The 26,153-nt window shown below is 52.3% G+C and overlaps 11 protein-coding genes across 11 annotated transcripts; 6 read left to right on the top strand and 5 right to left on the bottom strand.

Moving 5' to 3' along the window:
• Positions 1-747: 747 nt before the first annotated feature.
• BDW74DRAFT_151655 (uncharacterized protein) lies at positions 748-2,448 on the top strand. Its single transcript, XM_073724225.1, has 2 exons — positions 748-1,309; positions 1,359-2,448. The coding sequence occupies exons 1-2, from the start codon at positions 813-815 to the stop codon at positions 2,362-2,364; spliced, it is 1,503 nt and encodes a 500-aa protein (XP_073585015.1). The 5' UTR covers positions 748-812; the 3' UTR covers positions 2,365-2,448.
• A 649-nt stretch (positions 2,449-3,097) lies between these two features.
• Positions 3,098-5,939, bottom strand: BDW74DRAFT_190263 (uncharacterized protein). Its single transcript, XM_073732145.1, has one exon. It carries the CDS (start codon positions 5,853-5,855, stop codon positions 3,312-3,314), a length of 2,544 nt encoding a protein of 847 aa, XP_073585014.1. The 5' UTR covers positions 5,856-5,939; the 3' UTR covers positions 3,098-3,311.
• Positions 5,940-6,103: 164 nt separating this feature from the next.
• Positions 6,104-7,903, top strand: BDW74DRAFT_140631 (uncharacterized protein). The gene is made up of 2 exons (XM_073722516.1): positions 6,104-6,157; positions 6,224-7,903. Exon 2 carries the CDS (start codon positions 6,397-6,399, stop codon positions 7,507-7,509), a length of 1,113 nt encoding a protein of 370 aa, XP_073585013.1. The 5' UTR covers positions 6,104-6,157; positions 6,224-6,396; the 3' UTR covers positions 7,510-7,903.
• Positions 7,609-12,577, bottom strand: atg11 (autophagy protein ATG11). Its single transcript, XM_073724224.1, has 3 exons — positions 12,342-12,577; positions 12,150-12,261; positions 7,609-12,088 (listed from the first exon to the last, which is right to left on the bottom strand). Exons 1-3 carry the CDS (start codon positions 12,407-12,409, stop codon positions 8,297-8,299), a joined length of 3,972 nt encoding a protein of 1,323 aa, XP_073585012.1. The 5' UTR covers positions 12,410-12,577; the 3' UTR covers positions 7,609-8,296.
• Position 12,578: 1 nt separating this feature from the next.
• BDW74DRAFT_140623 (centromere protein H) lies at positions 12,579-13,730 on the top strand. The gene is made up of 3 exons (XM_073722515.1): positions 12,579-12,864; positions 12,912-13,080; positions 13,158-13,730. The coding sequence occupies exons 1-3, from the start codon at positions 12,687-12,689 to the stop codon at positions 13,525-13,527; spliced, it is 717 nt and encodes a 238-aa protein (XP_073585011.1). The 5' UTR covers positions 12,579-12,686; the 3' UTR covers positions 13,528-13,730.
• A 2,650-nt stretch (positions 13,731-16,380) lies between these two features.
• Positions 16,381-16,869, top strand: nhp6 (high-mobility group nucleosome-binding protein; the record flags this gene model as incomplete). The annotated part of the gene is made up of 4 exons (XM_073728846.1): positions 16,381-16,450; positions 16,500-16,595; positions 16,651-16,772; positions 16,834-16,869. The coding sequence occupies 4 exons, from the start codon at positions 16,381-16,383 to the stop codon at positions 16,867-16,869; spliced, it is 324 nt and encodes a 107-aa protein (XP_073585010.1).
• A 1,888-nt stretch (positions 16,870-18,757) lies between these two features.
• On the top strand, positions 18,758-20,814 carry BDW74DRAFT_140489 (uncharacterized protein). Its single transcript, XM_073722513.1, has 8 exons — positions 18,758-19,269; positions 19,327-19,737; positions 19,787-19,864; positions 19,916-20,127; positions 20,175-20,286; positions 20,333-20,437; positions 20,496-20,680; positions 20,727-20,814. The coding sequence occupies exons 1-8, from the start codon at positions 18,851-18,853 to the stop codon at positions 20,768-20,770; spliced, it is 1,566 nt and encodes a 521-aa protein (XP_073585009.1). The 5' UTR covers positions 18,758-18,850; the 3' UTR covers positions 20,771-20,814.
• Positions 20,815-21,159: 345 nt separating this feature from the next.
• Positions 21,160-22,297, bottom strand: BDW74DRAFT_151633 (CCDC174 family protein). Its single transcript, XM_073724223.1, has one exon. The coding sequence runs from the start codon at positions 22,255-22,257 to the stop codon at positions 21,193-21,195; it is 1,065 nt and encodes a 354-aa protein (XP_073585008.1). The 5' UTR covers positions 22,258-22,297; the 3' UTR covers positions 21,160-21,192.
• A 217-nt stretch (positions 22,298-22,514) lies between these two features.
• On the top strand, positions 22,515-23,714 carry BDW74DRAFT_167397 (homoserine dehydrogenase; the record flags this gene model as incomplete). The annotated part of the gene is made up of 2 exons (XM_073726689.1): positions 22,515-22,545; positions 22,639-23,714. The coding sequence occupies 2 exons, from the start codon at positions 22,515-22,517 to the stop codon at positions 23,712-23,714; spliced, it is 1,107 nt and encodes a 368-aa protein (XP_073585007.1).
• A 42-nt stretch (positions 23,715-23,756) lies between these two features.
• On the bottom strand, positions 23,757-25,400 carry BDW74DRAFT_140470 (heme-dependent oxidative N-demethylase family protein). The gene is made up of 3 exons (XM_073722512.1): positions 25,116-25,400; positions 24,884-25,061; positions 23,757-24,818 (listed from the first exon to the last, which is right to left on the bottom strand). The coding sequence occupies exons 1-3, from the start codon at positions 25,200-25,202 to the stop codon at positions 23,800-23,802; spliced, it is 1,284 nt and encodes a 427-aa protein (XP_073585006.1). The 5' UTR covers positions 25,203-25,400; the 3' UTR covers positions 23,757-23,799.
• A 198-nt stretch (positions 25,401-25,598) lies between these two features.
• BDW74DRAFT_177295 (uncharacterized protein) lies at positions 25,599-26,015 on the bottom strand (the record flags this gene model as incomplete). The annotated part of the gene is made up of 2 exons (XM_073728845.1): positions 25,599-25,877; positions 25,950-26,015. The coding sequence occupies 2 exons, from the start codon at positions 26,013-26,015 to the stop codon at positions 25,599-25,601; spliced, it is 345 nt and encodes a 114-aa protein (XP_073585005.1).
• Between the last annotated feature and the right edge of the window lie 138 nt (positions 26,016-26,153).

The raw sequence follows: 26,153 nt of genomic DNA, 5'->3' as shown, positions 1-26,153 counted from the left end.
CACCAGACTCACCACCATGTTCAACACATACTAGCAGACATCCACCGCCCCGTTCACTATCACCAGAGCTGGGATCTCTAACCCTGTCAACCTCACCGAGCCATCAAGATTCAATCCAGCCTTCAACGCCACCTCAGGATCAGCTTCTCAGAGCATCACAGTGTACCAGACCAGCCCTACCTGGGTAACATTGTTTATTATATCGACAGTTATGCTGCAGCTCTGTGCTCTTTCAAGGATCTTTCTTCACTCCGTAACTAGAGCGCCTAATATTCTTGGCTATGTTTCGTCCTTAACAAGGAAAATTCCCCATGTCCCGCTTCCGAAGAGAGGAAGTACGCTTCCCGGTCTGGAGCGTGTGCGGATACTGCGCGTCTTGCCGATTCAGATTACCGATGTGGATTGTGATAAGGATGTTGGGTGTATCGCACTAGTTAGTCCTGGCGGAAGTGGAGGTGCAGAGGATAATGCGGCTGGTGCTGGTATTGGCGCTGGCGCCGGGGTTCAGAGGCTTCGCCGTGGTCGTCGGTACGAGTAGGAGTACTGATAAAGGGCTTAGAATGGTTAGGAAGGATATGGTTGAAAAAGTATTGAATTTCATATAATGAAAGGTGACAGGGACACGTTCTAACAGGCAGCGCCACTCAGGGCAGCCTCGGCTCCCGCAAATCTTCTCCGCAATCCCGCCTCCTTTCCTCTTCAACCCCTCAACCTCTTTGCTTTTTCTCCTTTTTTCTTTTCTTTTTTTTTGGCTGTAGGTATTCGGAGTGTCATTCTTTGAGTTTAGTTTCCCTCCTTGCAGCAGCCGCACCATGAGCGCCCTCAACAATCCTCTCGCTCTTCTTTGGGCGCTCCTACCGAGGATTCCTCTCATCCTACGAACGGCTTTTCTCCATGGCATCGGCCAGTCGCCAGGCGCGGGCAAGCAGGACCTGCGCACCGAAATGACGGTCACTATCATTCGCTCATTCATCACGGGTCGCCGAACTCCCGTTGGCAAACAACAAAAAGGAGCGATGCATGATCCCGGAATAAAGGGACCGATGTGGGTGTCGAAAGTCAGGATTCCGCAGCCGGAAATGGATGTTCAGGAAGCAGTTATAAAGGCGATCGAGGCGCTGAAAGTGGGCAGCGAAACCTACGATATACCCGGAGTTGGACCGGTCGAGGCCGAGTGGACGGGGTATCGCAGAAGCGTGGGCAAGAATGCGCCTGAGCCGGAGCTGTCGGTGGAGCAGAAGTACGCCGAATTGAAGAAGGAGAATGATGCAGATATGGTTGTCCTCTACTTCCATGGTGGCGCATATTAGTGAGTCGAAACAAATAGGCTTTCGTGATCAAGCAGCTAACTAATCCAGCCTCATGGACCCCTGCACTCATCGTCCTACCGTGTCCCAAATATCCAAGCGTACAAACTCCCCCGTCCTTTCTGTTCGCTATCGCCTCGCCCCTCAGAACCCCTTCCCCGCCGCCCTCGTCGACGCTCTTACCGCATACCTATACCTCGTCGCTCCTCCTCCGGGTTCTCTCCACGACCCTATCGACCCTAGCAAGATTATTCTGGCCGGCGACTCTGCGGGCGGAAACCTCAGCCTCGTTCTCCTTCAGACCCTCCTCACCCTGCATCGCACCTCTACCACAGTTACCTTCCACAACACCCCGGTTACCATCACTCCACCCGGTGGCGTCGCCGTCTCCTCCCCTTGGTGCGACATCTCCCGGTCCATGCCCTCCATCCGCAAGAATGCGCCCTACGACTTCCTCCCAGCGCCCTCCCCCTTCTCGTCTTCAGAGGCCAACGGTGAACCATTTCGACCACCTCCCATTCCCGCGGATGCAATCTGGCCTACCAATCCACCGCGCGTCGATTACTTCGTCAATGCCTCCGCAATTCTTCACCCTCTCGTCTCTCCCCTCGCGGCTCCTTCAGATCTCTGGAAGAACTCTCCTCCAATCTACATCTCCACCGGTGAAGAAGGTCTAACAGACGAAGATCTTGTCGTCGCGCGGCGCATGCACGTTGCCGGCGTCCCTGTCATCGCAGAACAAGTCGAAGGCATGCCCCACTGCTTCGGGATGATGATGCCTGGTCATCCCGCCGGCAAAGCCTTCTACGACTCCATGGGTTCGTTCTGTGTCGACGCCATCGCGGGGAATATCAAGGATCGGGCGGACGGAAAGCTAAAGTTCTTTGCTTTCAAGCCGGAGAATAACAAGGAGATCCCGCTTAGTGAGATCGCCAGTCACCTACCTGATAGCGAGGTTGATAAGCTGTTAGCGGACACGAAGGAGTGGCGGATGAAGGGAGAGAAAATCTTGGTGGACGGGTGGGGTGCTAAGAATGAGAACCGGGCGCGGTTGTAGATGATTGCTTCATCATTATTGGTCTATAGAGTACCATGGCTTACTACTTGTTTATACTTTACATAGATATCCTGTATATAATACATCATCTCAAACATAATATCCTGCGCTGCGTTATCTCTCGTTTCTTCCTATAGTGTAGACGTCGTTGCCGACCACTACTGAAGGTAATCACCCCCATTCGTCTCATCTTACCCCCGCACCCATGCTTGTAAACTCAATCTGCTAATCTAAGTATTAGGGTAGGCAGTCTTACTCAACAATTGCTGGCCACTCAAAATGAAGGACGCGGGGTACGGAGTAATACTCCGTAACCAAGTCCCTAGCAAGCTAATAATAGAAGCATTGAGATAAGCTCCCGCCCGATAAAAGAAGCTTATTTTTATGCTTAATGCAGATCACGATGTTTCAGCTCGCTCGCAGGTTGAATTGAGAAACTTACAGGAACACGGTTTTTATTAGCTCTAGTCACTTTGAATATAAGGTAAGATGTATATATAACTAGATTCCAGAGCCCCAGGCTAGATGCTTGAGGTAGGATCCCGAGACGGAGTTAAGCTCCTATAGAGAGAAGCATAAAAGTAAGCTTAAACCGGATTTCGAGGTTTCACTCGGTGAGACCGGTGAGAAGTCCGATGAGGGACTAGAGTGATAAATTTCTGCAATACCATTCTACTGCTATACCATAGTATCTTACCGAGTCTGATAGAGGCGAGCTGCATCGACGATGAAGCGAGAGAACGTCATGGTATTCAAAAAGACCTCTGGTATTAACCAGAAGTAAAATAATGATATATACATAGCTGCCCCCTGTGACGCCGTTGCCAATCACCGATAATCACAGTGCCCGCCATGTCCAATCAACGCCGATATGCTAAGTTTGCAGGCAATAGAAGAGCAAAAAGGGAAAGAGCAGATGCAAGAGTCAAAGAGTTTGAATACGTCAGCTAGAGAAATTCATCGTCATCCATTGAGACATCGTCCCAATTATAGGTGTTTGCGTCGGGGGTTATCTCTGGCATAGACTCTGGGACAAATGTTGTTGTCTCCCATTCCCATTGCGCAACTGGAGGAGTGAAGCTTTCAGGGACCGAGGTTTCAAGAGGCGGAAGATCTTCCAGCTTAGTACCGTTGACCCAGACCTTGCCGGTCAGGTTGATTATCGGAAGCTCTATATCATCCACATATCCATCTGATAGTCCCAGCATCTGCGAGAGAATCCGAGAAAAGGCGATAAGAATAGCCCCGACCGGGGCGAGAATGTCGGATAAATGGAGCCATCGCCACAACATTGTCGGGATCACAAACGGATAGCGAGGCGCGTCTGGTTCCAAGCAGTATCCCTCACAGGTCTCGGCAAAAAACGGATGGCAGTATTCATCGCACATCATGTTCTCGGCAACGAACCATATGAGCGGGATGAGAATGGCCCAGCCTAAGCGGGTTGGTCGAGGCAACCAAGAAAAGCGGCCTCGTTCCCACAAATGTGGAAGGGGAATGCAATAATGTACTATCTCGCCAGTCCCGCGCCTCCTACATTTCTCACAGTTCTGCTGCGGCTGCCTGGGCCCAGCGGTTGTCTCCACTGGTTTCTTGCTGATGGAAGCGATAATCTGCTGGGTATCCCGAGTTACTCGGTTTTCCAGCTGGTCGAGTCCTGATTTTACGTGGGACATGTTATCGGACAGCGACTGCAGTTTCCCTTCAATACGCTCGAAATCTTTCATCTCGGAAGACGTAGCTGACTGTAGTTCATCGATAACGTGCTGTTCGTATGCAGCGTCATCCTTTGCTTGAGTCTCGGTATCCTCGCTAGGCTGCTGATCCACGATAGCCTGAAGCGACTCGATTGTATCGTCGCCAACGTCCAGGGCATCCTTGTTGTCCTTGTGCTCCTGTAACACAGTTTCCAAGGCGCTCTTGGGATGGTCAGGTAGGGGCAGTTCTACCGGTTTCCAATCCCTTTTCATTCCTAGCGAAATGCGGGTAGCCTGACTCGCCGGCTCAACTTTCTGCTGCGATTCTTTTTCTTCTTCAATATGCCCCAGTTCAAATGGTACTTTGTCGGGTTCTTCCTTCGGTTGAGCCTTTGGCTGATCTTGCGGTTGTTCTTGCCGCTGCTCTGCTGGCGAATTTTTCTTTTCTATGTTCTTGAGCGGTTCAAAGTTCGGTATCAGCCCTTCGGCATCCTCTTTCTTGTCCTTATTCCTTGCTTCCTCAACCAACTTCTCAAGCCCCCATGCGTTGTCTGATTTCGGCTCTGGAGCTTTAATGACTTCACTGGGTTGTGATGAAGAAGCTCGCTGTGTCATGGGAGTATAAATCCAGGCACCCGGCGCAACCGGTGTTTTATCATAAGGGCGTCGCCCTGCTGTTGTCGCTTGCGGGGTCTGAGTTTCTTCCACCACATTTTGACCCGGACTAGAAGTCCGAGCAAGCTTGCGGATCAGGTCATGCGAGTCTCGTTTTGTTGGACTACGCTTGGTGAATGTGGAGTCTTTATATATGGCAATGGGCGTATTGGGAATTTGCTCACCACCGGCCAGAAGTTCCTCTTTTAGCTCAGACGAGGTGGGCGCTGGTGGAGGTGGACGAAGCTCGTAACGTGAGCGTATTGGATCTTCCACGATTTCTCGACTTTCCGCAGCCCGCTGAGTGCGTGTTGAACTTATTTCACCCCATAGCCGAGTCGATGATTCTTGAGGATCCTTCTTGGCCGATGCGAGTTCATGATTTCGAGTGAGGCTCTTCATCCAATTGTTGCCAGACTTTGCCCTGCTTCCCCAAGTTGAAGGCGCCTTCACTGCCGGCTCAATGCCATAATCTTCCTCCGACGCACTGTAACTTTCCGAGTCCCGTCGTTGTAGATGTTCGGACGATGGTCCGCCTCCGAGCGCAGTTCTGTCCAGCACCGGTGACCGACTCGTCGTAGCCCGCTTCAACCGCTCTTCGTCATCTGTGTAGTTGAACCGTCGACGAGGGGACGCGCTTGTAAAACTCGATTCTGACGCGGTAGAAAATCGGTGCTCTCTTTTCGAAGGCGTGGTGGAAAGTCGTTGGTTGAGCTTGTCCTTGTTGGCCATGTACAAGACATTTTCCTCGTCCGGCTCAATGTCGGTGAGGCTGATCGCCTCCTCGATTTGCCTATAGGCATCCTCCAATTCTGGCGGATTGGACCGTGCTGACATCGCGCTGGTACTCTGTCGGCGTTTGCGGGGTGAGCCTCGTTGCGCGTAGTTGGGTAGGAAAAGGTCGTCTTCGAGCTCCGTTAGCGGCAGGCGCGACATGGTGTGCGCGAAGGACCCGGCTAGTGTGCCCGTTTTGTTGAAGTTCCGCTGACGTCGCGCGGGAGATTCGCGGGAAGGACTGAGGCCATAGGACGTGTCGAAGCGAAGATGCTCACGCCGTGCGCGTTGGAAGGGAGAGCTGTGTTGCTGTTGCTGGGGACGCGCCCATGCTGTTTGGCCAGGTTGGCGTTCGGGAGTAGGCATGGTGAGGGTCTGCGCTAACGCATTTGCTGGACTGTAATGCGCCGTTAAGAATATAGGGAGTATATTGTCGGGAGCAAGCAAAGCTTCTGTCTAGCATGAATGGGTTTGGACGACAACAAATGCGAGTTGCAGGCCGAGGGGATCCCCGTCCCAATCTGGTTAGCGCTGCGGAGACAAAAAATAATGCGGTGATGTCGATGACCTCGAGCGACTCTCCGGCTCCAGCTGTCCCTACGATCTCTAAATTTCTCTCACTTGCTTCAGATATGACAGAGTGACCCGTCAGTTGATCTGACTGAATTGTACGTCCAATTTTCCATCACTGCCGTTCCAGCGTCCGCCAACTGACCAGCATATGACCCCATCAGATGTATTGATCATCGGCCTCATCTAGCTTCGTGGCTCCCCCTCAACGCCTAAACTCGGAAATATAAAGCTGCACCCCTGTCCGGTGCCTGAAAACATACTGTCGCAGACTTCCTCCGCCGCATATTTTGACCATACAGTACCTGAAACCAGCTCATACCGATACCCGCACATCATGGCCAAGTCCGCAAGACGATCGGCTAAGGGCAAGGCCCCGGCTACATCTATACAGTCTTCAGGAAGCTCTACACCAAGCTCTCAATCCGGACCACTTCCACCGTTCACGCTGGCGCCAGAACGCTTGACGCCATTCCTCAAGCTCCTCTCCCCGAAAGATGTATACCTCGTGCACATCGATTCCTCCGAGCTCGACCTCAAGAAGCAAACCTTCATCATCCCCGCCGTAACCAACGCCCTTATCATCGCCCTTATTGCCTACCGCATCTACGTAGGCCGAACAATGTACCCCGAGCTCCTGGCCACCGTCCTCGGCCTCACAAGCTCAACGAACCTCGACACCTCGTCTCTCTCCTTCGCCGAGCTAGCCACCCTCATTCTCCGCCGCGCCCTCCCAGTCCTATTCGACTACTTCCTCGTAGTTACCTTCCTCTCATGGCCGTTCCATTTCTTCAACGGCCCTCTCGAATGGCGGCGCCGCGTCGGTTTCCGCAACGCCGAAATCATCGTCCGCCGCAGCCAGTCCGCGCTAAGTGAAACCCTCGAGCGCAACCGCTGGATCCGCGAAGATGAAGAAATGCGCGACAAGATCGTCGCGGCTGTGACACCCGATCGTCTGGCTAAGACAGGATACCTCCTCGTCGACGCAGACTGGGACCTCGACTACGACGCCATGATCAAGGCGCACGAGCTCACCGACACCAAGAACCCTAACTCACTGCCAATTGACGAATTCCGCACCGCTGTTCTCGTCAACACAGACACTGACGGGTGGATTATCTGGCATGTTGGCGACGAAAACACTGAGGAGGGACGCACGCGCACTAAGCAGCGCGACCAGATCCTCGCCTTCAAGGATAAGCTCACTGATATGGGTCATGAAGAGCTCTTCTTCCGGTGGGTTGAGCTTATTCAGTACGAGAGTACGCAGCCTGGCGGGTTTACTCCGGAAAGACAGGCCAGCGCGATGGTGCAGGCGAAGCAACTCTTCGAGGATGCCGGTGTGGACTTCACGCGGTTCTGGCAGGAAGTTGGCGGGATGGAGGGTTTTGGGGATGCAGATGACGGGGAAGTTGTGGATGTGGATAAGTATACGGATCAGTTGGACTGATCTCCTAATTCTGTCTTGTATAATGTGTCTTTTTCTTTCACCTTTGCAGATCATTTATCGTGCTTCATGAGTAGGCATCGGAAGAATACATAGGCTATATAGACGGTTGCTAGCAATAGTTGGTCATTCTCAATCTGAGCCCATGAAACAAAGTCGCTAAAAATACACTATAACATGTGGTCTAGGTGACATAAGATAATAAATAAAAGAGCAGATAAGGCAATAGTTGATAACCCGAAAGTGAGGACAAGGGTATCATATACAGATGGCAGGAACAAGATAAGCCCCGGCAAGCGCCCAGCATGAGATAGTGTTCGGTCACCAGGACCAGCGCGACAAACCGGCCCAAATATCTGCCATACCAAGAAAGGCATCCCACGTGCGAAGTGACAAGGAGGCAGAAACTACCATCCCAAAACCGGGAAAGAACGAGGTCAAAGAGATCTATCCATAGTAGGAAACAAGTAAACCAGATTATCAATTTCCACTCTCCAGCCGGTAATTCAGATCAACAGACCACAGCTTCTCCCAGGGCCGATAGCGGGTCGACTGGCGACGACTCGGAGCTGAGGCCGATGTGGAAGCAGAAGCCTGCGTAGATGCCATAGATGACACCATTTCAGTATTATTCGCAGACCATGAGAGAGGTCTAGCACCGGCAACACGGTCTTGATCTAGATGTAGATGGCGTACGTAGCCGCTTATGCCACTCCGCTCAAATGTTTGAGGTCGATGACGGTCCAAGCCCTATGAATGACAGCTCATGTCAGCCCTGTTCTGGGGATCTTCACGGGCCTTGGAGTTGGTCGCGGCGAACCTCATCGGAGATAGCGGTTGACCCTGGCTCCCGTCCTCTTTCTCGTGACTGCGACCCGGACTTGGAGTCGGTGACAGCAGCGCTGTTTTCGCCTTCGGCTTGACCTGCGCGGACGAGATCTGCCGAGGAGTCGTTTGGGCGCAAAGAAGATAGCGTTGGTCCGCGTTTGTTGGAGGCGGAGCTATTGCGGCGGCTGTCGAGGCTCTTCGTGAGTGTCTTTGTGACGTTGCCTCCGGCAGGTGTGCGTTTGAGGCGGATGCTACCTCGGGCGTCGACATGCGCGGGGGCAACGGTGCTTTTCCCGAGACCTGGGGTGGATGGGGCACCGGGCTTTTCCTCTGTTGCGTCAAGGAGGTACCAGCGGAGACCATCGGATAGTTCAAAGGGGTTCTCATCGTCGATTGAGGCTCCGTCGCTTGCTTCGCCGATTGAGCGGCGGTCAGGGTTGCCGCCATTCATGGATTTGGACAGGTCTACGACCCGCTCTTCAATCTTCGTGATCCGCGCCAGGAGCCAGTCTCTGGATTGGAGTTTATGGACGTCCTGTTCGCGGAGGAAGTAATGTGGTGCGCCCACATTGAAAGCAGCCCACGAGCGGATGGCTTGGTTTCGAGTCGGCAGGAAGAGAGCGAGGTCGCCTTCTTTGAAGGATCGGTAGGCGATCTTATCGTGTGCCTCGCTCTGCATGCGGTGGTATTTGTCTCGATAGCCACGGGCTTCTTTCTGCCATTTCCGAGCAAGCACCTCGATGTCTTTCACTCGTTTCACAACCGCATCCCCGAAGATGTCCACACTAAACTGATGCAGTGACTCCAAGAAGGCACTGAACCTGTTTGTCTCTTGTTCTGGGGTGTCAGCCCTCATCCAAGTCATGAGGCTGGCGTCTGGCTTGATAGACACTACTCCGGATTGGCTCAACATGTCTGCAGTAGCGGAGAGCGCATTAACTTTGGAAGATCGCTGAACAACGATCTCCCCGTCCTGTCGGATGACAGTAAAACCCAATTGCTCCAGCATACTCTCCAGCTTTTCCACTTGCCCAAATAACTGTCCCGAAAGTTCCTCAAGCCTTGACTTATGGACATCAGCCTTGGCTGTAACCTGTTTATCCGACTCCGACAAGGTCTCTGCCCGCTTTCTCCAGTACAACGACTCCTCCTCTGACCGACGAGCCCGAGCCTCAACTTCGACGAGTCGATTGGTTATATCAGTTAATTTCTGCTCCTCCTCTGCAACATGTTCACGTAGGGCGCCTGCGCCCGATTCGCCCGCGGCGAGTTTAGACTCCAGTTCAAGAAGCCTTGCTCGTTCATCATTCAATTCGGATTCAGTAGAGTTGCGCTTCAATTGTTCTTGTTCGAGCTCTCCACGTGCTTGAGTTAGTTGCGACTTATGTTGCTCTAGGCTATTCTTTGTGTTCTCATAATCCGATTCCATCTTCTCCAGCTGTTCCGTAAGAGTCTTGTTCTCTGCAGCAGCTTTCGTGGCGTTGTCCTCGGCGGTTTTAGCGTGTATTGTCAGACCTTCGGAAAGCACGTCGATTGCTTTGATAATGTCCGCAACCTCGTCGGGTATAGATCCTCCGGGCGAGAGATTCATCAGAGCAGCCTGCAGGGCATGGTACACTTCCTGGTCTTTCCGGTTTTGTTCCGCCTCCCGGTTCTCGAGTTCGTCCGCTCGTGTTCGTAAGCGATCTGCTGCCTTTTTGTGAGACTGCATTTGTTCGAGGAGGCTGTTCGCTTTCCGCATTTCTTCATCCGCACGGACATGCGCGTCTTGCAATTCTAATTCTAGTTGATGCATGCGCTCGTCGGCATCTTGCTTCTCGTGGTCGTGATTGTCATTGACCCTATCCAACTCTTCTTCGAGCTCATCAACGCGTATCCTGAATCGCTTGACCTCGGCTTCCAGATATCGCCGCTCATCACCAAACTCACGCTGTCGGGCTTCGAGATTGCCAATGAGATCGTTCTTTGTAGACTGTGCCTCCTGCATCTTATCAGTGTTGGATTGCCGCTCCGCATGTGCTTCTCGCTGCAGTCGCTGCACCGTCTCTCGTTCAGTAGCGAGGTCAGCTTCGAGGTGGATGATTCGATTCACGAGGTTTTTCTCCTCCGATGTCTGATTCGAAGACATCCGTCGCGACGATACTGAAGATCTCCTCGACATAGCATCAGGATGGGGAGATGCAGGAGAGGTGGGAAAATCGACGGAGAAGTTCCCACTCGAAGGGCGGCCAAGCTGGCTATGTCGATGGAGAAGGTCTTCCAATTTGCGGATTCTACTCTCGGACCCTCGTAGTTTCTCTTCCAACTTGAGTTTCTCATCCTTCAAGCTTCTTACCATCTCATCATTGTGAAGCAAGAGAGAGCTGCGGCTTAGGTCGAATATGCTGCCCTGCTTGAACGCTTTTGCTCTGCGTCTTTGCACGCGTGTGGGAGCATCGAGCTCTTTGAAAGCGTGAGCCAGCTCCTGCGCAGCATTGACCGTATCAGGTTTCGCCTTTAGATCTTCAATGTATGCCTCAACGTCTTTTCTCGTGACGGTTGGCCAATCAAATTCATGCCCTCGCAAGTTGACCTCAATACCTGGGGTGGTGGTATCCGTAACAGAAAGGAACTCCTCCATGTTCTTCACCCACTTCTTTCGTCGGCGCTGTTCTTCATCCTGAAAGACGGACAGTTCCTCCGCTAGGGTCAACGAGTCGCTCTTCATCTTCTCGTTGAACTCGCGCCGCCTTACGGATTCGATTAAGACAGATCCATATACCAGAGGCATATGAAAAACAGAATATAGCAAATCAAAAGCATCACTCTGGAAGGTGAAGTTGGCAAGGTGCACCTGTACATCAGCTAGGCGTGATTGTGTAGAGGAAATAAGCTTCGTGCGGCCAAGCGCAGCCTTTGCTGCAGCGTCATATTGCCTGGCGGCGCTCCCCAGCCCCTCTCGGATCTCTGTTCCGCATTCCAACATTGACGGCAGCAAGTTTTGAGTATGGTTGAAGGCAAGTCTAGATATGTTTGCCAGCGTCGTTTGATTGTTGGGCAAGCCGAGAACATGCTCGTAATCAGTTTGAATTTTCCTAGACAAAGTTTCCATCTCTTGTAGTAGACCGTCAACGTTGACCGAGCTTGAAGGAGCTACCTCATCTAGCAATCGTTGTGTCTCCGCAGTAATCTCCCCGACCGCTTGCTCCATGTCCTGAAATTGTCGAATGAATCTTGAAGATATCGCAGAAGCTTCCGTTCCAGCCTTGTGTACCTCCACTGCATCCACATAGTCGAGCAATGTCCCCGTCATATCGGAATCCCTTTTGGGTGTCGACGGCCGGCCTAGAAAAGAGAACTCCTTTCGCGCCGGAATGTTCTCTAGGTTACTCAGAGCAAGCTTCCATTCTCCAAGAGCTGCTTGCTGCTCCTTCGACATGTCGTTTGCCCACACCTGGACTTCCTGGAATCGGTTCTCCAAGGTAGCCACATGCGTCTTGAGATTCTCGAGAGCAACGCCTGCAGCTCGATTGACAATCTCCGTGCGCGCATTCAGCTCCTGAATAGTTGTTTCCGCCACTTCACTCCTCGCCGTTAACTTGGAGGCCCAAGAGTTCCGCGCCGAGTACAGATTCCTCCATGCTTGTAGGTCATTCTGGTCGGTAAGCGTATCCGGCGGGTTATCGAGCACGAGAGGTTGCGGTGAAGGGAGTTTGGGTAGTTCGGGGTTATCTTGTTCGCTAACGTATCGTCTATCATATACATATATCTCGCTCTGTGTGAAAGATTAAGTATCAGCCTGCGAACTTGAGATAACCCGAGGCGGTCGGTCATACTTCTGTGGCAAGCGTTTGAAGCTTGACGTTCTTTCCACGAGCCGTCATCAAAATCTGCCGTTGAGGCGGGATAGATGCGCTTTGTGTGATCCATGACCGAAGTGTGTCCGTTCTACAACACCGGCGTTGGTCAGTATAGGCAGCGAGCAGACTCCGAGTACCAGGATGCGCTAGGCGGAGTGCGGAACGTACGTAGAGAACGAGCCTGAATCAGCCAATAAATGCTCACCGGTGTGAGCGATATAGATGTGCAGAGACATCCGCCTCACCAGCTGAGCAACGCAGCTCAGAAGTCGTCCGTCCCGTCTGTGAGGAGTGCGGGAAGTTGATGGAATGATAAGAGAGCGTCAGTTAAGGCTCCCAGATGCCTGAGAGCTTCCCCGGCCTAGGCTGGATTTGGATGACGCGGGCCCGGCAGCACACGCCGGGATCTCCACCGCCCAGCCTACAAAGTCCCTGGGGTGCTTACACCTAAATAAAGCCGGAAATCACGCGATGGTTATATTGAGTCTGTGATCCACCACGAGGCCCTGCTCTATGTCATCGTCCAAGGCCCGGAGTCTCCCTCAATTGGGCGCGGGCGAGGTCACACTGCTGGATTTGGCAGCTGACGACCCGCGAGACACTGTATCTTTTTCAGACAAAGAAGCTTCAATCATCCAGCTATATCATCAAATTCAGGAGCATGAGCTAGAAAAAGCGCTTCTAGAGCAAGGTGTGCCTCTTCTACTCTTCTATGATTTGCTGTACTAACAATCCCAGATCTAGAACCAGTTTCCATAAGCAATGCCGAGGAGCTCGCGGCTGCAGAACGCGAGCTGCTCGACGCGAGAGCAACCTACACCGTTAGGAAAAAAGCGGTCAGCACCGTGCTCATAACAGATCCTATCCTCAAGGCTGTTCACTTGAAAGGAATATCCCCTGCTGAGCGGTATGTATGCCTTGCGCCGCCTGCGCCTCAAGTCCGGCCTACGCTTTTAACGCGTGCTAGTACTAAGCAAGTTACAGAGCTCTTTTCCGTCTGGTCAACCGACGCGACATATTATCACTGGTCCAAGAAAACCTGACCGAGGCGCGAGCTTCAATCATGAAGAAGCTCTCAAATCTCGAGGTAGAGAACTTGCAGCTCCACCGGGAGAATCAACAATTGGTTCGGGAGCTCCTTGAGCTTACAGAGGACGACGACTCTTGGATGGAACAGCTCGACGACCCTGAACTCAAGCAGCAGCTAGTGCAACTCGAGGAAGAGCACAAGAAAAGTAAAGCTCGATGGGAGGTTATGAAAAGCGTCGCGAGCGCGATCGTTGTTGGTAGCGGAGTGAATTGGGCGGAAGATGAGGATCTCACGGCTCTTGTGCTCGACGAGTCAAATGAGTGATGAGGCGATTGCTGGTACATTTTGACATTACTATCTTTTTCAAGATAGCTATGGTGTTTACGGATAGACAGGCGTTGGCTTACGGGATACGATACCCTTGATTAAATGGCATGGCTGTTTGTATTTTTGTCTCAGAGTTAGTCCAATCGTTGGCTTTCTCATGAAGCATATTACTTCATTGATTTATAACCTTCTTTTGCATTCGACGAGTGCCCATCCAAATGGTGATCTCGAGTCTATAGACCCACGTGACATCATGCCTAGGAACAGGATGGAGTTGGATTCGTCAAGATTAAGGTGGAGGACCGTTCCAAAATGTGGTAAGAATCCTGCAGGAACTCGAATCTCTTGTGCTGACTGGAGCCTCAGAAAATCGCCACATAAAACTGGCTTGGTCGGTACGTGGCTGAAATCCATGTAGATACGGAGTGATGATGGCTTGAGAGCACGATGGGCATACGGGAGTACTGAGCAAGACAGGAGATCAGCGGGAGAGGCGATCAAACTCCGAGTCCGACAGCGCACCATTGCCAGGGGAAAATTAATCACATATCACATTAATTAGTCGTGAACCGGGGGTTTACAATACCACTACTCACGGCAAACTTACTGGATTACCACGGCGGTGTTGTTTGTCCTGGAATGCGGTGGGTATTTGCCTGCTGACTGTGTTCTCGTCTGCCCGATCTCGATCTCGAATTCTCGATGAATCCTTGCCCTTGCTCTAAAATACTGCACTATCTCGATAATAGAAAGTCTATTTCGGCCTTCAATCAGCCCGGTCGATCAGCCAACTCAGGTTCAGCCGCTGGATGATGGATGATGGATGATGGATGATCATTTGACAGGCAAACTTCGCGTGGAGAGCTGAGAGTACGGAATTTCCTATCTGCCATCAAGCAGTAGGCAACAATACTGTCGTTTACATGGCCAAATCCATAGAGGCCGAGTTGGTTGGCAAATATGACAGGTAGATCCGCTGCTCCTTGCAAACGCAGCGACTGGGCTAAGTCAGAACCCAGGAGCAGGCGTTTGCTGTACGACGAACATCTGCTCTGTTATGGATAGGCAGAACTTAGATGAGCAAGGAGGCCCAAAGCCACTAGTACTCCGTACGAACTGTAAGAATCGGAGGTACTTTGGCTGTGGGCGTATGGCAGCAGGGGTCCTTTACACATGCAAACTTGGAGTGGCAGAGTTTCAGAGAGCCCTGAACGCGGCATGGGGAGACAGCCGGAGAGTCGCTGACGAATTTCCAGAGCTCGTGTGGAGAAGCGTCTTGCAAGGTTTGGAGCTTTGGAACCGCGACAGTCGACAGAGCGTCTGGAAGGGTTCAGGATTAACTTCAAGTCCAATCAACGGCGCTTTTGACAAAGAGGGCGCTGTCATCATTTTGCCTTTGCTTCGACAAGGGTGCGCCGAGGTCGACTGCGACTGCTGAGGAGAAGAGAGCTGAAAGACTGCACTAAGAAATCCCCTCATTACTTGTATGGAACATCAACATTATAGACTGCGTATTAATACGAGTTCCTCTCATACCTCATCCTTCTATCCGCGACCGGCTGAGTTGTACACTCGCACCCATACGGAGTAGCCCATCTTGAGCAGAAGGGCAGACAAGACTCGTCCGCTGTGCGAATGGATGTTGTACGGACATGGTCTGCAACTCCTCCCGCCATAGCCAGCAAGTCCGCGACTTGATTGCTTGTTAGAGTGCTGTGACCGCGTATCTATGGTACCACTTCACTCACAGCCTATCAGTTATGCTCGGTGTGATCTGATATTTCCACATAATCGAGGCAGTGGCGTATTGCGGCCGTACCATACCCTTACAAACGAGCAGCAGCCCCGGGTGTCTGAGAGCAGACGCTCAGCGGGCAACACATTAAAAAATGCAGGTAGGAATCAGATTTTGGAGAGTAATTTTTGAAGATCTAGATAGACAGCATTCTGGAGAGAAAATCTCGCGTTTTCTCACCCAACTTTGATGCAGAGAGAAGGAAAGAGAGGCCGAATGCGTTGCAGGGGGATTAGAGGGCGTCGACGGTACGCTGGTAAATTACAGTCATTCCAGCAGTGGGAGCCACTGCTTTCCTTCCAATTCCCTTGCTGTGCCCCCCTTCAACAAGCGTTGGTCTGGTAAGAATCGATGGCCCGCTTTCCCGTGGCCGTCGGTCGGTCGCCCTCTCTCCCTTCCTACTACTACGGCTCTCCCCCTCTCCCTCTCTCTCTCTCACTCTGCTTTCCCTCACTACAGCTCTCCCATACATTTTCCTCTCCCATACAAAAAGTACACCCGCATAGGTGAGTATACTCAATAAACACTCCATTTCTCAGGCATTCGCTCTACACCACCAACACAACCATCTTCTCCCCTTCTCTAACAGCTTGTTCCCTTCTTATTCACCTTCTGAAATCATTGTGTTCCTCGATTTTTCCTTCATCCTTGCGCCGTCTTCGTTGTCGCATTTGCGACAGCGATTGTATAGTTCGTGAACAGGCAGCGGACTAACAATCACAGGCTGCAAACGCCAACCTCAACAAATAATTTGACACCCTTCTCGACCTAATTGTCACGTAAGTTGATCTTTTGCGCGTTTAATTTTCGTGTCATCATCCGACTTGCGACCGCGCTTGTTTGGGTGCGCGCTGCACTGCCAACCCGCCCACCACACTTACCTCTCTGCGCGCGTCACCACAACGTTCCTTTCTCTCTTCTTTGTGCTTTTCACCTCGTCGCCCGAGTATTTAATTTCGAATGCCTGCTCAATTTTCTGTGTCTTGGTCAATATCACCAACGACTCGACTCCTGTTTCGCTAACAGCGCCTCGCCCACAGTCTCAATCTTTCAAAATGCCTAAGGCCCAGCCCACCCGCAAGACCAAGACCGCCACCCGCGAGACCGGCACTCGCAAGAAGAAGGGTAAGTTTGTTGTCTGTTACTATTGATCTCTGCTAACCTAGTCCTCGAGACCCCAACGCCCCCAAGCGTGGTCTTTCCGCCTATATGTTCTTCGCCAACGACAACCGCGACAAGGTCCGCGAGGACAATCCCGGTATCACCTTCGGTAAGTCTACCTGTGTTTTGTACAACGGATGTCATCGGTGTCTAACATCGTGCAGGCCAGGTCGGAAAGATGCTCGGTGAGAAGTGGAAGGCTCTCAGCGACAAGGACCGCAAGCCCTATGAGGACAAGGCCGCTGCTGACAAGAAGCGGTACGAGGATGAGAAGGCCGCCTACAAGGTATGTTTACCACGCACTCCATCTGTGAAGAGCACAGCACTGATCACGCATCAAACTATAGGCCGGTGAAGCCGAAGAGGACGATGAGTCTTCCTGAGCACCTTTAGGTGTCGAGTCGCTTGGCCTCTGGCGTTGTGTGTTCTGATTTCCTAATAACTGATAATTCTTTAAACTTTATTGTCTTTCTATCATTTGTTTGTTCTCTATCAATGGCTTCTGGGATGGGATGATGGTGGTTTGTCCTTGCTTTTCTGTTCATGAAGGATCTTCAATGGGATGTTAGTGTATGGACTGGGATTGTTTGAATTAGGTGCGCGGCGCTGATACCCGGTCGTCGGAAGCCTTAATTCGAGCAATAAAATACCATTGAGTGAAGCTAAACTGTGTCCCTATCACCAACTGTAGTTTAAGATCGACCTCGTTGAAAATTGGATTGCGCCGAGTTAGAGCTCGATAAGTTGACCCGAGCTCCTGACGCGCAAACGTCATTGTTTACGGGAGACGCGTCAAGCTCCGTTAACTCCGTGGATGCCTGATTCGGCCTAAGGCTTCTAGAAGCTCTATCAGAAGAATGTACAATTTTGCGCCTGCATAGATCTGACACGTCGTGCTGAGCAGTGTACAGAAAATATCCGATGCTCCAATTGACTGCTAGACTGCATTTGAGGCTCTTCTTGCTTTTTCATTGGCTTGGTTCTTTTGTATGAGTACACGAGTGCCCAACTGGGTCAAAGCCTTGTTTTAGCATGGACATCTGCATTTCGGTCTATAATTCGTGCATGCTGAAACGCTACGATTGTGCTCGAGGGTATTGCTCTATGATAGGGTTGAATCTTGCCATATCTGCATGTCGCCTCCGAAACGTACCTCTAGAGGGTTCTCAGGGTGGCATCGGAATCACCATGTGCTTTGTCCCGAGATTCGGGCTGCCGGAATGAGTGAGATTGCAGTGCTCCGGGGCTGGCATCATTGGTGAAGTTGGGCCATGGGAAAATGGCAAGCCATGAAGACTGGTCCTGATATCTACCATATTTCAGGGTCACGACGCTGATCTCCATCTTCTACTTCGGACTTGTCTCAGTAAGATGTAACACCAAGATTCTCGACGAGATACTTGAACAATTGAATGCCGCCTCGTCAGGTTTCAAGTGCCATACTGGCCGTTCTTCGAATGTATTATCAATCTCTAAATTGGATTACCAAGAGGCCGAGTGGCACGTAATCGACACATTGCTGTTATGCTGGCTAGCTTCGGGCTGATGCCAGGTCGTATTCGTGCAACACTGTTCTGACTTGATATTTTCAGCAGCTGGGCAGAGTCAAGCATTATTGATAAGGTTAAGGGCTGTAGAACTCATGTTTCGGCGTCAGACTCGCTTTAACCGCAGTGTCAGGTGCTGGCGCCGCGCTATACATGCAGCGGGGTTGCACCCTCGAGAGCCCGAGGCTAATTAGACGCGACCACGTCAACTCTTGTTCTTCTGCATCATGGCCTGGTTAACCTGAATTCGTCTTGAGAGCCGCATCCCTGGGCCTGTTCTTGTCAGTCCTCCCCCCACCTGAGCGTTCTGGTCTTCTTGTTCTGCACCGGAGGGGCGGGTGACTTGAACGGGCCTTGTCTCTTTGATCTCAAACCCGATGCTGGTGGAGTTCTCTCCTTTTGCCAGTTATCCACTGAGCGATCCTCTTCCCGGAGAATCCTCGATTGTTTCAATATGCAGATGGGCGGCGATTCCGATACCACCGCACTTTTTGAATCCTGCAAGAATATTCTGCGTCCTCTTCCTTCTCCGACTGTGCTGTGGTGGGCTTCTGCGTTGTCTCCAGGGTGCCCCTCATCGTACAGTGACTCTTCTTCGCTTCCATCCTCTTCCGCCTCTCGTCTTATATAACAGCTGGGCTGATATAGCACTTGTTAATCACCTTGCCTTTGTGCTTGTGCGGCGGTTTGCTTGATTTTCCTGCAGTAACTTTGTTTACTCTCCCGTTGTCGACTATACCGCATATCCGCCAAATTCTATATATACCGCGCCGACTACCACCCCGGCCTTGCATGGCCTGTCATATGTGACCTCACAATGGCGCTGAGTGTTCCTGCCGGTGTCGCAGAAGAAGTCGCTGCTGGCCTCCGTCGGTTTCGCGACCCGCTGCCAGAACATAGTACCGAAATCACTGGCCTGATTGCCGATCTCTTCACGATCAGTACATCCCTCAAGACATTAGAGGACCTATCACTACACCGCCACTACGGGTCTATCTTCAACGTCGCACGTTCAGATGTGGACCTCGTCAGTGCAAGCTTGCAGTATACCTTGGACGATATAGTCGATTTCTTTGGCGACATTGACAGCCGACGAGGCTCAACCAATCGCAATGCATATAAGCGGACTTGGGTTTCCATGTCCAGGTTTTTCCAGGAAGAGTCCGGTTATAATTTATCTCGCCGGTTGGCTAATTACAAATCATTCTTGAAAGAATTGGAGGACTTGATCTCGGAGTAAGTGGTGATAGCCTTCAATTGGCTCTGGTGCTAACCAATGATGTGTTCGAGTAGAGCTGGCCCTGACTACTTGTTTATGTCTCGGCTTCGCGAGGAGTTCCAGGAATTATTAGTAAAGCAGGATGGCCGCCTTGCGAGGCGCATAGGCGCAATGTCCGTGAGCTCTTCATCTTCGGGTAGCAATAGCACTGCACCCAACAGTCCAATAGGTGATCGCAAGCCTCGGACTCGCAGGTCCTACGAGCGAGCTCGGCCAGCTCATCTGTCTCCGACGCCTATGCCTACTTCCCCTTCGTCTGGGTCTTTCGATATACGGCCTCCACGAGTTCCTGCCGTCCCCGGCTCGCCTGTGACGAGCTCCGCGGCCAGCCATTCGTTGGGCTCTGGTGTAATGAGCGAGCACTGGGCGTCGCAGGTGTTTTTTCAACCCCGTTCGGACACGCGGCTTCCGAGCAAGGGTGATAGGTGCGGTTTCAGAAGCCTATCGCTGGGACCATGCTGATGGGTTTGACAGATGCCAGTGCTACGGGAACCCGCAGCCCGACCTGTTTGATTGGCTCGAAGCAGAGAGTTTTGCGAAGACTCTAGAACTGTGAGAGTTTTGATTGGTTCCTAGTGCTAGCAGTCTGGCTGACTGATATAGGGCTTTCGGCAGCTTCCGCGTGCTTTTCTTCGTTCGAGAAGATGATCACCGCGCTCGAATTGTGCTCGGTTCGTCTGGGGAATATTACTGCCTTCCTCTGAACCTACTGGAGATTAACCGGTACGGTACATCGTGCCTGAACTTATGTCGACGCCGTAAAGGCGGGTCTGAGCTAGTGGTTTGGGCAAATCTCAAGTTCAGCACGATTGAAAGTATGCCAACGTTACCATGATCCTGATGCCGCTGCTGACATGTGCAGTTATGGTGCTTTTCTTTTGCACATTCCTCGCGCTGCGCTCTCAAGACGGCGGTCGACCTGTGTCATCGATCCGCGACTACGAGCTGATCCAAGAAGAGGAGCTATTTGCATCGTAAGCCTAGCCGCATCTTTCTCGGACTCTAATACTAATCTGGCAGGCCAATTCTCGACGATGGCTTCGAGCACGCATTGCGCGTGTATCGGGACAAAGTGACCGGCGCAGTGAGGCTTCAAGCCTCAGTCCACAAAGGCGAGATGAAGAGGTACGCTGAGCTTGCACTTGGAATCTGATTGCAGGATCCCATTCCTAATCTATTTCAGGTCTCCTGTCTGGACAGCGTTTATTACAGACCTTGTCCGAACACCCCGGTGGCTCCGCATAGTCGATCGCGAGCCGAAGCTCATAGTACTCAGGGAGCTCCCCATAAACATCTTTACAGATTCGGATTACAACCCGCCCAGGACACAGAAGGGAGGGCACATGCTGAAATTTCAGCATCGTGAAGGTCAGCAGCACACCCAAATTTTGCCGTTTGTACTAACACGTTACAGACGCTGAAGGCTTCTTAAACGTCATGGCGGAGCTCGCCAGTTAGGTAATATAATCTACCTCTTACAAACTACCTATTGGGAAGGTTCTCATAATATCAGCGATTTATTGTTTCAACACTTTGACAATTTTGGTTACATAACGACAGAAGACTTATAATCAGGGCCTGGATATGTCCTGCAGGAACATGACTTATGACTTACGCGTGACGACTGATACGGTCTACTTAGCTTGAGCGAGCCCTCGCAAGTTCCCCTTGAATCTGAATTATAGGCCGCGGCCGCAGCATGGCGCATTGAGCACCGAGCGTGAGCGGCTGGATTGTTCAATCTTACCGTTTGATATTTGATAGTACCTTATGTAATTCGATTAGAGTAGAATAATGTGACTTGTCAGCAGAACTAAATGGGTATCTTAAAGCAATATCAGTCAATCCCAAACTCCAATAACTTAGCGAGATAGACAAAGCTATCCCGAAACCCCAATATCGACATCCCCCAACCCAGCCAAGAACATCTCTGCACGCCTCTTCGCCCTCAGCTTCTCAATCTCTGCACGCCTCTCGTCCTTGACCCTCTCCCTCTCAACACGCCTTTCCCTCCTGGCATCCCTCTCTTTCTCCGTCTCAACCCGCGCATTCAACAACTCCTCCATCTGTTTCTTGCGCACCTCTTCGTCCTTCGAAAACGCATAGAACCCCGTACCCCGATTCCGAACCTCCGCATCAGCATCGTAGTGCACTTCATCCGGCGTTGGCGAGCGATCACGCCGTTTCGCAAGGTACGCCATCTGCTCGGCAGCTATATCCGTCGGCTGGAATGCCTCGCTCTGCACCGTCGCGCCGTAAATAAGGTTCTCCGGTCGAGAGGGCCGCCAGCGCTCGGCATCCTGCGTATCTCCCTCGGCCGCAGCTTTCTCTTTCGCCGCGTGCGCAGCCTCCTTCCTTGTTCCGCGACGCGTGCGGCCCAATTCGTCTTCGTAGGAGATCATCGAGGCGTTGTCGTTTTCTTCCTCCTCAGAATCTAAATCTGACCCGGAGTGCTTCTCCCGCTCGTCAGCCCACTTCTTATCAAAATCGACTAGTCCCTCTTTCTCCTTCCTCCGTAGTCGTGAGAGATACGCATCTCCGCCTTGTTGACCTTCGTCTTCGCTATCGCTTCCTCCAGCGAGATACAGTCCCTTCTTCAAGTCCTCATATTGCTTTGCCTTCTCTTCCATGCGCCTTTTTGAGCGGTGTAGCGTTGCTTCATCTACAGATCCGATGTCCTTTGAGGACTGGTGGACCTGTCGGACGGTTGTATCGTCATCACGGAGGTCGGCGGCCGCACGCTTCTGGGCGCCTTTATTTGGCCGAGAGAAGAGGTCGGATTTCGGGGCTTTGGAGGGGCGCGGGCGGCCCTGGCTGCGGTCGTTGGAGGTGCCCGAGGCGATTAGCGAAGAGAGCGTTGTAGTGAAGGCGAGGGTCGATGAGGACGGGGTTGATTTGGATTGCTGTTTCGAGGATTTTTGGCCGTATAATGAGGGATTCGACATGATGACTTGAACTTGTCCGAATGACGGCGCTGATTGTAGGGTTATCAATTATTGAAGTTCCTGGAGCATCAGACCTGCGGACTTGGAGGCTGTCTCCGAGAGATGACTAAGCGGCTACCCCACGATCGAGCGGGTCCGATGGTCGGAGTCATGAATTTGTACAGTCCTCAAGATTCCCCTCTCAAGGTTTCATTTTGTTCTCGTTTAGTATCCCTCTTGATTTATCAACTGACAAAGTCCAATTGAACACGTACGGCATGTCTGCTCCTATATACCTCGGTGTCATTGGTAAGCTGCTATATATCCTGCCTCTAACCTACCTCGCCATAGCACAAGCAAATTGAACTCGGTGATATTGAACCTACAACTAACAGTCTGCAGGTGTCGGCGGCGTTGGAACCGCTTTCCTGAACCAACTCGCCCGTCTTCCCAACGCCCCTCAGCTCGTTCTCCTCGCCCGCTCCAGCCAGACTCTCCTCTCGCCCACCCCCTCCTACTCCCCCGCCATCCCCGCCGCGGAATGGAAGACCGCCGTTGAGACTCCCTCGCTCACCAAGTCCGGTGCCCTAACCCCCGATGAGATCGCTGCATACCTTGCCTCCGCCCCTGGCCGCTCTATTCTCGTCGACAACACCAGCGACCCCGCCCTGGCCTCCAACTACCCCGTCTTCCTGCGCAAGGGCATCAGCGTCGTCACACCGAACAAGAAGGGTTTCTCCTCGGACCTGAGCCTGTGGAAGGAGATTTTCGCTTCCGCTGCCGAAGGCAAGGCCCTTGTCTACCACGAGAGCACAGTTGGTGCCGGCCTGCCCGTTATCTCGACGCTGAAGGATCTCGTCAAGACCGGCGACGAGGTTACCCGCATCGAGGGTGTTTTCTCCGGTACCCTCTCATTCCTGTTCAACACCTTTGCGCCGGCTTCTGGGTCCTCGAGTGCAAAGTGGAGCGAGGTCGTCAGCCAGGCCAAGGAGCTGGGTTACACCGAGCCCGATCCCCGCGATGACCTGAACGGCATGGATGTCGCCCGCAAGCTGACCATCCTTGCGCGCATTGCCGGGCTGGATGTGCAGTCCCCCGACTCATTCCCCATTGAGAGCCTGATCCCCGCCGAGCTGGCGAGTCTGCCTTCTTCCGCGGACGGAATCACGCAGTTCATGACCCGTCTCCCCGAGTTCGATGGCCAGATGGCTTCTATCAAGGAGGGTGCTGAGAAGGCCGGCAAGGTCGTCCGGTATGTTGGTAGCATCGACGTCGCTAAGAAGGAGGTCCGCGTTGGACTCCAGCAGTTCGACAAGGACAGTGCCATTGCGGGACTCAAGGGCAGCGACAACATCATCTCCTTCTACACCCGCCGATACGGCAACAATCCGCTTATTGTCCAAGGTGCTGGCGCCGGAGGCGATGTCACTGCTATGGGCGTCACAGCCGATCTACTGAAGGTTATTGAGCGTCTATAAATACCAACCGCCAACAACCTCTAGCATAATATATGACAAGAAATAGATCCAAAGGCAAATAGCAACCACATCACACAAATCCAACTCATGACCTCAAAAACGCCTTCACAGCCTCCCCCCAATACGGCCCATTCTTATACGGGTAAATCTCGGGCACACTTCCCCCCTCCAACCCCTCAATCGCCGTAGCCAACTCCTCCCCAAGCCCCTCCTCCCTAATATCTTTGATAGGGTACGTATACGTATGAAATGCAAACAACACCGCCTTACTTCTCGGCAACCTATGCAACGTCTGCCTCTCACACCGCAAAAACGTCTCAGTCCCATCAAATCCCACGGGCTCAATCTTCTCCTCCCTCGGCGCACTATTCGGCGAATGATCATGCAACCCTCCAAACGCCGCGAAAAGCCCCGTTCCCTTCGGCATAATGCTCCAGTTCACACGCATAACGGCCTTGCCGACCTCGAGCCGCTCAAAGAACCGGTCCATGCTCATCGACAGCTTCTGCTTGTACCGCGGCAGCGGGACGTGGATCTGCTGCAGTGTCTTTCCGAGCTTCTTGCGTGTATCGAAGCCCGCTGGGTAGTAGGTTGTGTACGCTTCCAGGATGTACTGCGTGCTTGGGTCCGGGGTGGGATCTTCGGGTGTGGAAGGGATGCGCGAGGGGAGCAGGATCAGGAAGTCCTCGTCGACCCAGGTGCCGAGGGTATCGAGGAGGTGGAGGAGTTGGGCTTTTTCATGCGCGACTGGGTCTGGGCTGTTTGTTGAGGTGCGGAGGTAGGAACGCATCTGTTCCTCGGCGTCAATGGGGGCTTTTAGGCCGGTGACGAGGGATTCGAGCTGTGTGCCTTGCTTTTCGTTGTCGCTGGGGATAAGGCGGAACATGCTGGGGTATCGCTCTGGTAGGTATGTACCCATGGCGTACTCGTACCACTCGCAGAGGGCTTCGCGGATCTCTGCGTTCTTTACTGAGTTATGCGCTTGGATGTTCACGCCACGCACGACGTCTGCGTGCTCGGCTAGAAGGCCTTTGCGCAGAGACAGGCGGGAGAGGTATGTCTTGTCCATGGGAATTAGGTCTGAGAGGCTGAGGTTTGTTATTGCTGCGGTCTGGTTAGCCACTATATTTTCACCGGAATATTCATGAGATGTAAGGGAGGGAGCTCACCCATCGTCATATGAAACTTGGGCTTGAATGGTCTGAAGACGAGCGGTTCAGTTATTTCCCAATTGAAGCTGGGCAGGGCGGCGACTGGGGGATAGCCAGAAGGTGTTTGCTCTGCATTCTTTTCTGGTGGTGGACTTGGAGATTCGACGCCAGGTTTACGGCCAGTACTTGGCTTGGACTATACATGGGCGGTTAGTTAAATGACAATAATATGAGGAGGGGATGCTCGTACTCGGATGTAGATCACAAAGAAACAGATGAAAACGGAGAGCAAGAGGGCAAGCGGGGTTCTCGCGAGGATGGTATCCATGGTCGGCATTGTGCACAACTTCTATTGAAATGTCGATGCTTTCTAATGTCTTGTAAGGGTCCAAAGATACCCAGAGCAGTCTAGATATATAGCTTATCAGTTGGAGAAGTTAGAGCTGGTATACCGCAGGTGACTTCGATATCGCGAGGCCTCCGATTGGCCGACACCACCGTCTCAACGCCGATTGATCCAAGCACCGACAGGTTGAACGGCAAAACACATATTAGTATTGATATGGGCAGTAGTATAATGTACACAGGGTATCAATGAGGAATAGAAACGACAGCGAGCGCCGAACAGCCCCGCAAGAGGACATTCATACCATGTCATAGAACAACCCACCTCGGCTATCGCCACCTCGCCAGGAGGTTGAGAAATGTAATTGATGCTTTCGTGAGTCACGGCTCAGTATATCCCAGACTGCCCGCCTCTCCTCTTCAACCCTCCCCCTGCATCCGGATCCGATCTCGTCGATACATTCTCCTTCTCATCCGTCTCTGCCGTGGCACTCAGGCCAAATCGATCCGGAAGCTCATTCAAGCTCGGCGCTCTTGGTCGCTGCATCCCCCTCGCCCGGCCACCGATTCCCGGGGTATAATACGTCACTAGGCGCCAGGCGTATAGCGCCATATCCAGGATGAGGAGGGTCACCCACGGGAGGACCGTCATGATGCCGAGGAATAACTAGTCATAAACTCGTTAGCGTAGGTCAACAGCGACATGTTGAGTCAGGTAGGTAGGTAGTAGGCTACATACAAAGCACCGAACCACCCAGCTCTCAAAGTATATGAGCTCCGCGGGGAGGATGGAGTACCAAGCCATTGGGTCCAAGTATATCCGCACCAATGTCGCCGAACTTTACGGTTTCGAGGGTATAGGTAAGGGGCCAGTGTGCTCTCTCTCGAGCCGTTTATAGCGAGCGCGGTAAGAAGGTCACTTCAGGAAACCGGTATGTGTGGG

Source organism: Aspergillus multicolor (assembly GCF_047715735.1).
Source record: "Aspergillus multicolor strain CBS 133.54 unplaced genomic scaffold BDW74scaffold_9, whole genome shotgun sequence".
Classification (NCBI taxonomy): Eukaryota; Fungi; Ascomycota; class Eurotiomycetes; order Eurotiales; family Aspergillaceae; genus Aspergillus; species Aspergillus multicolor.
Note: the sequence above shows the minus strand (reverse complement) of the source record. Positions and strands in the feature narration are given on the sequence as shown.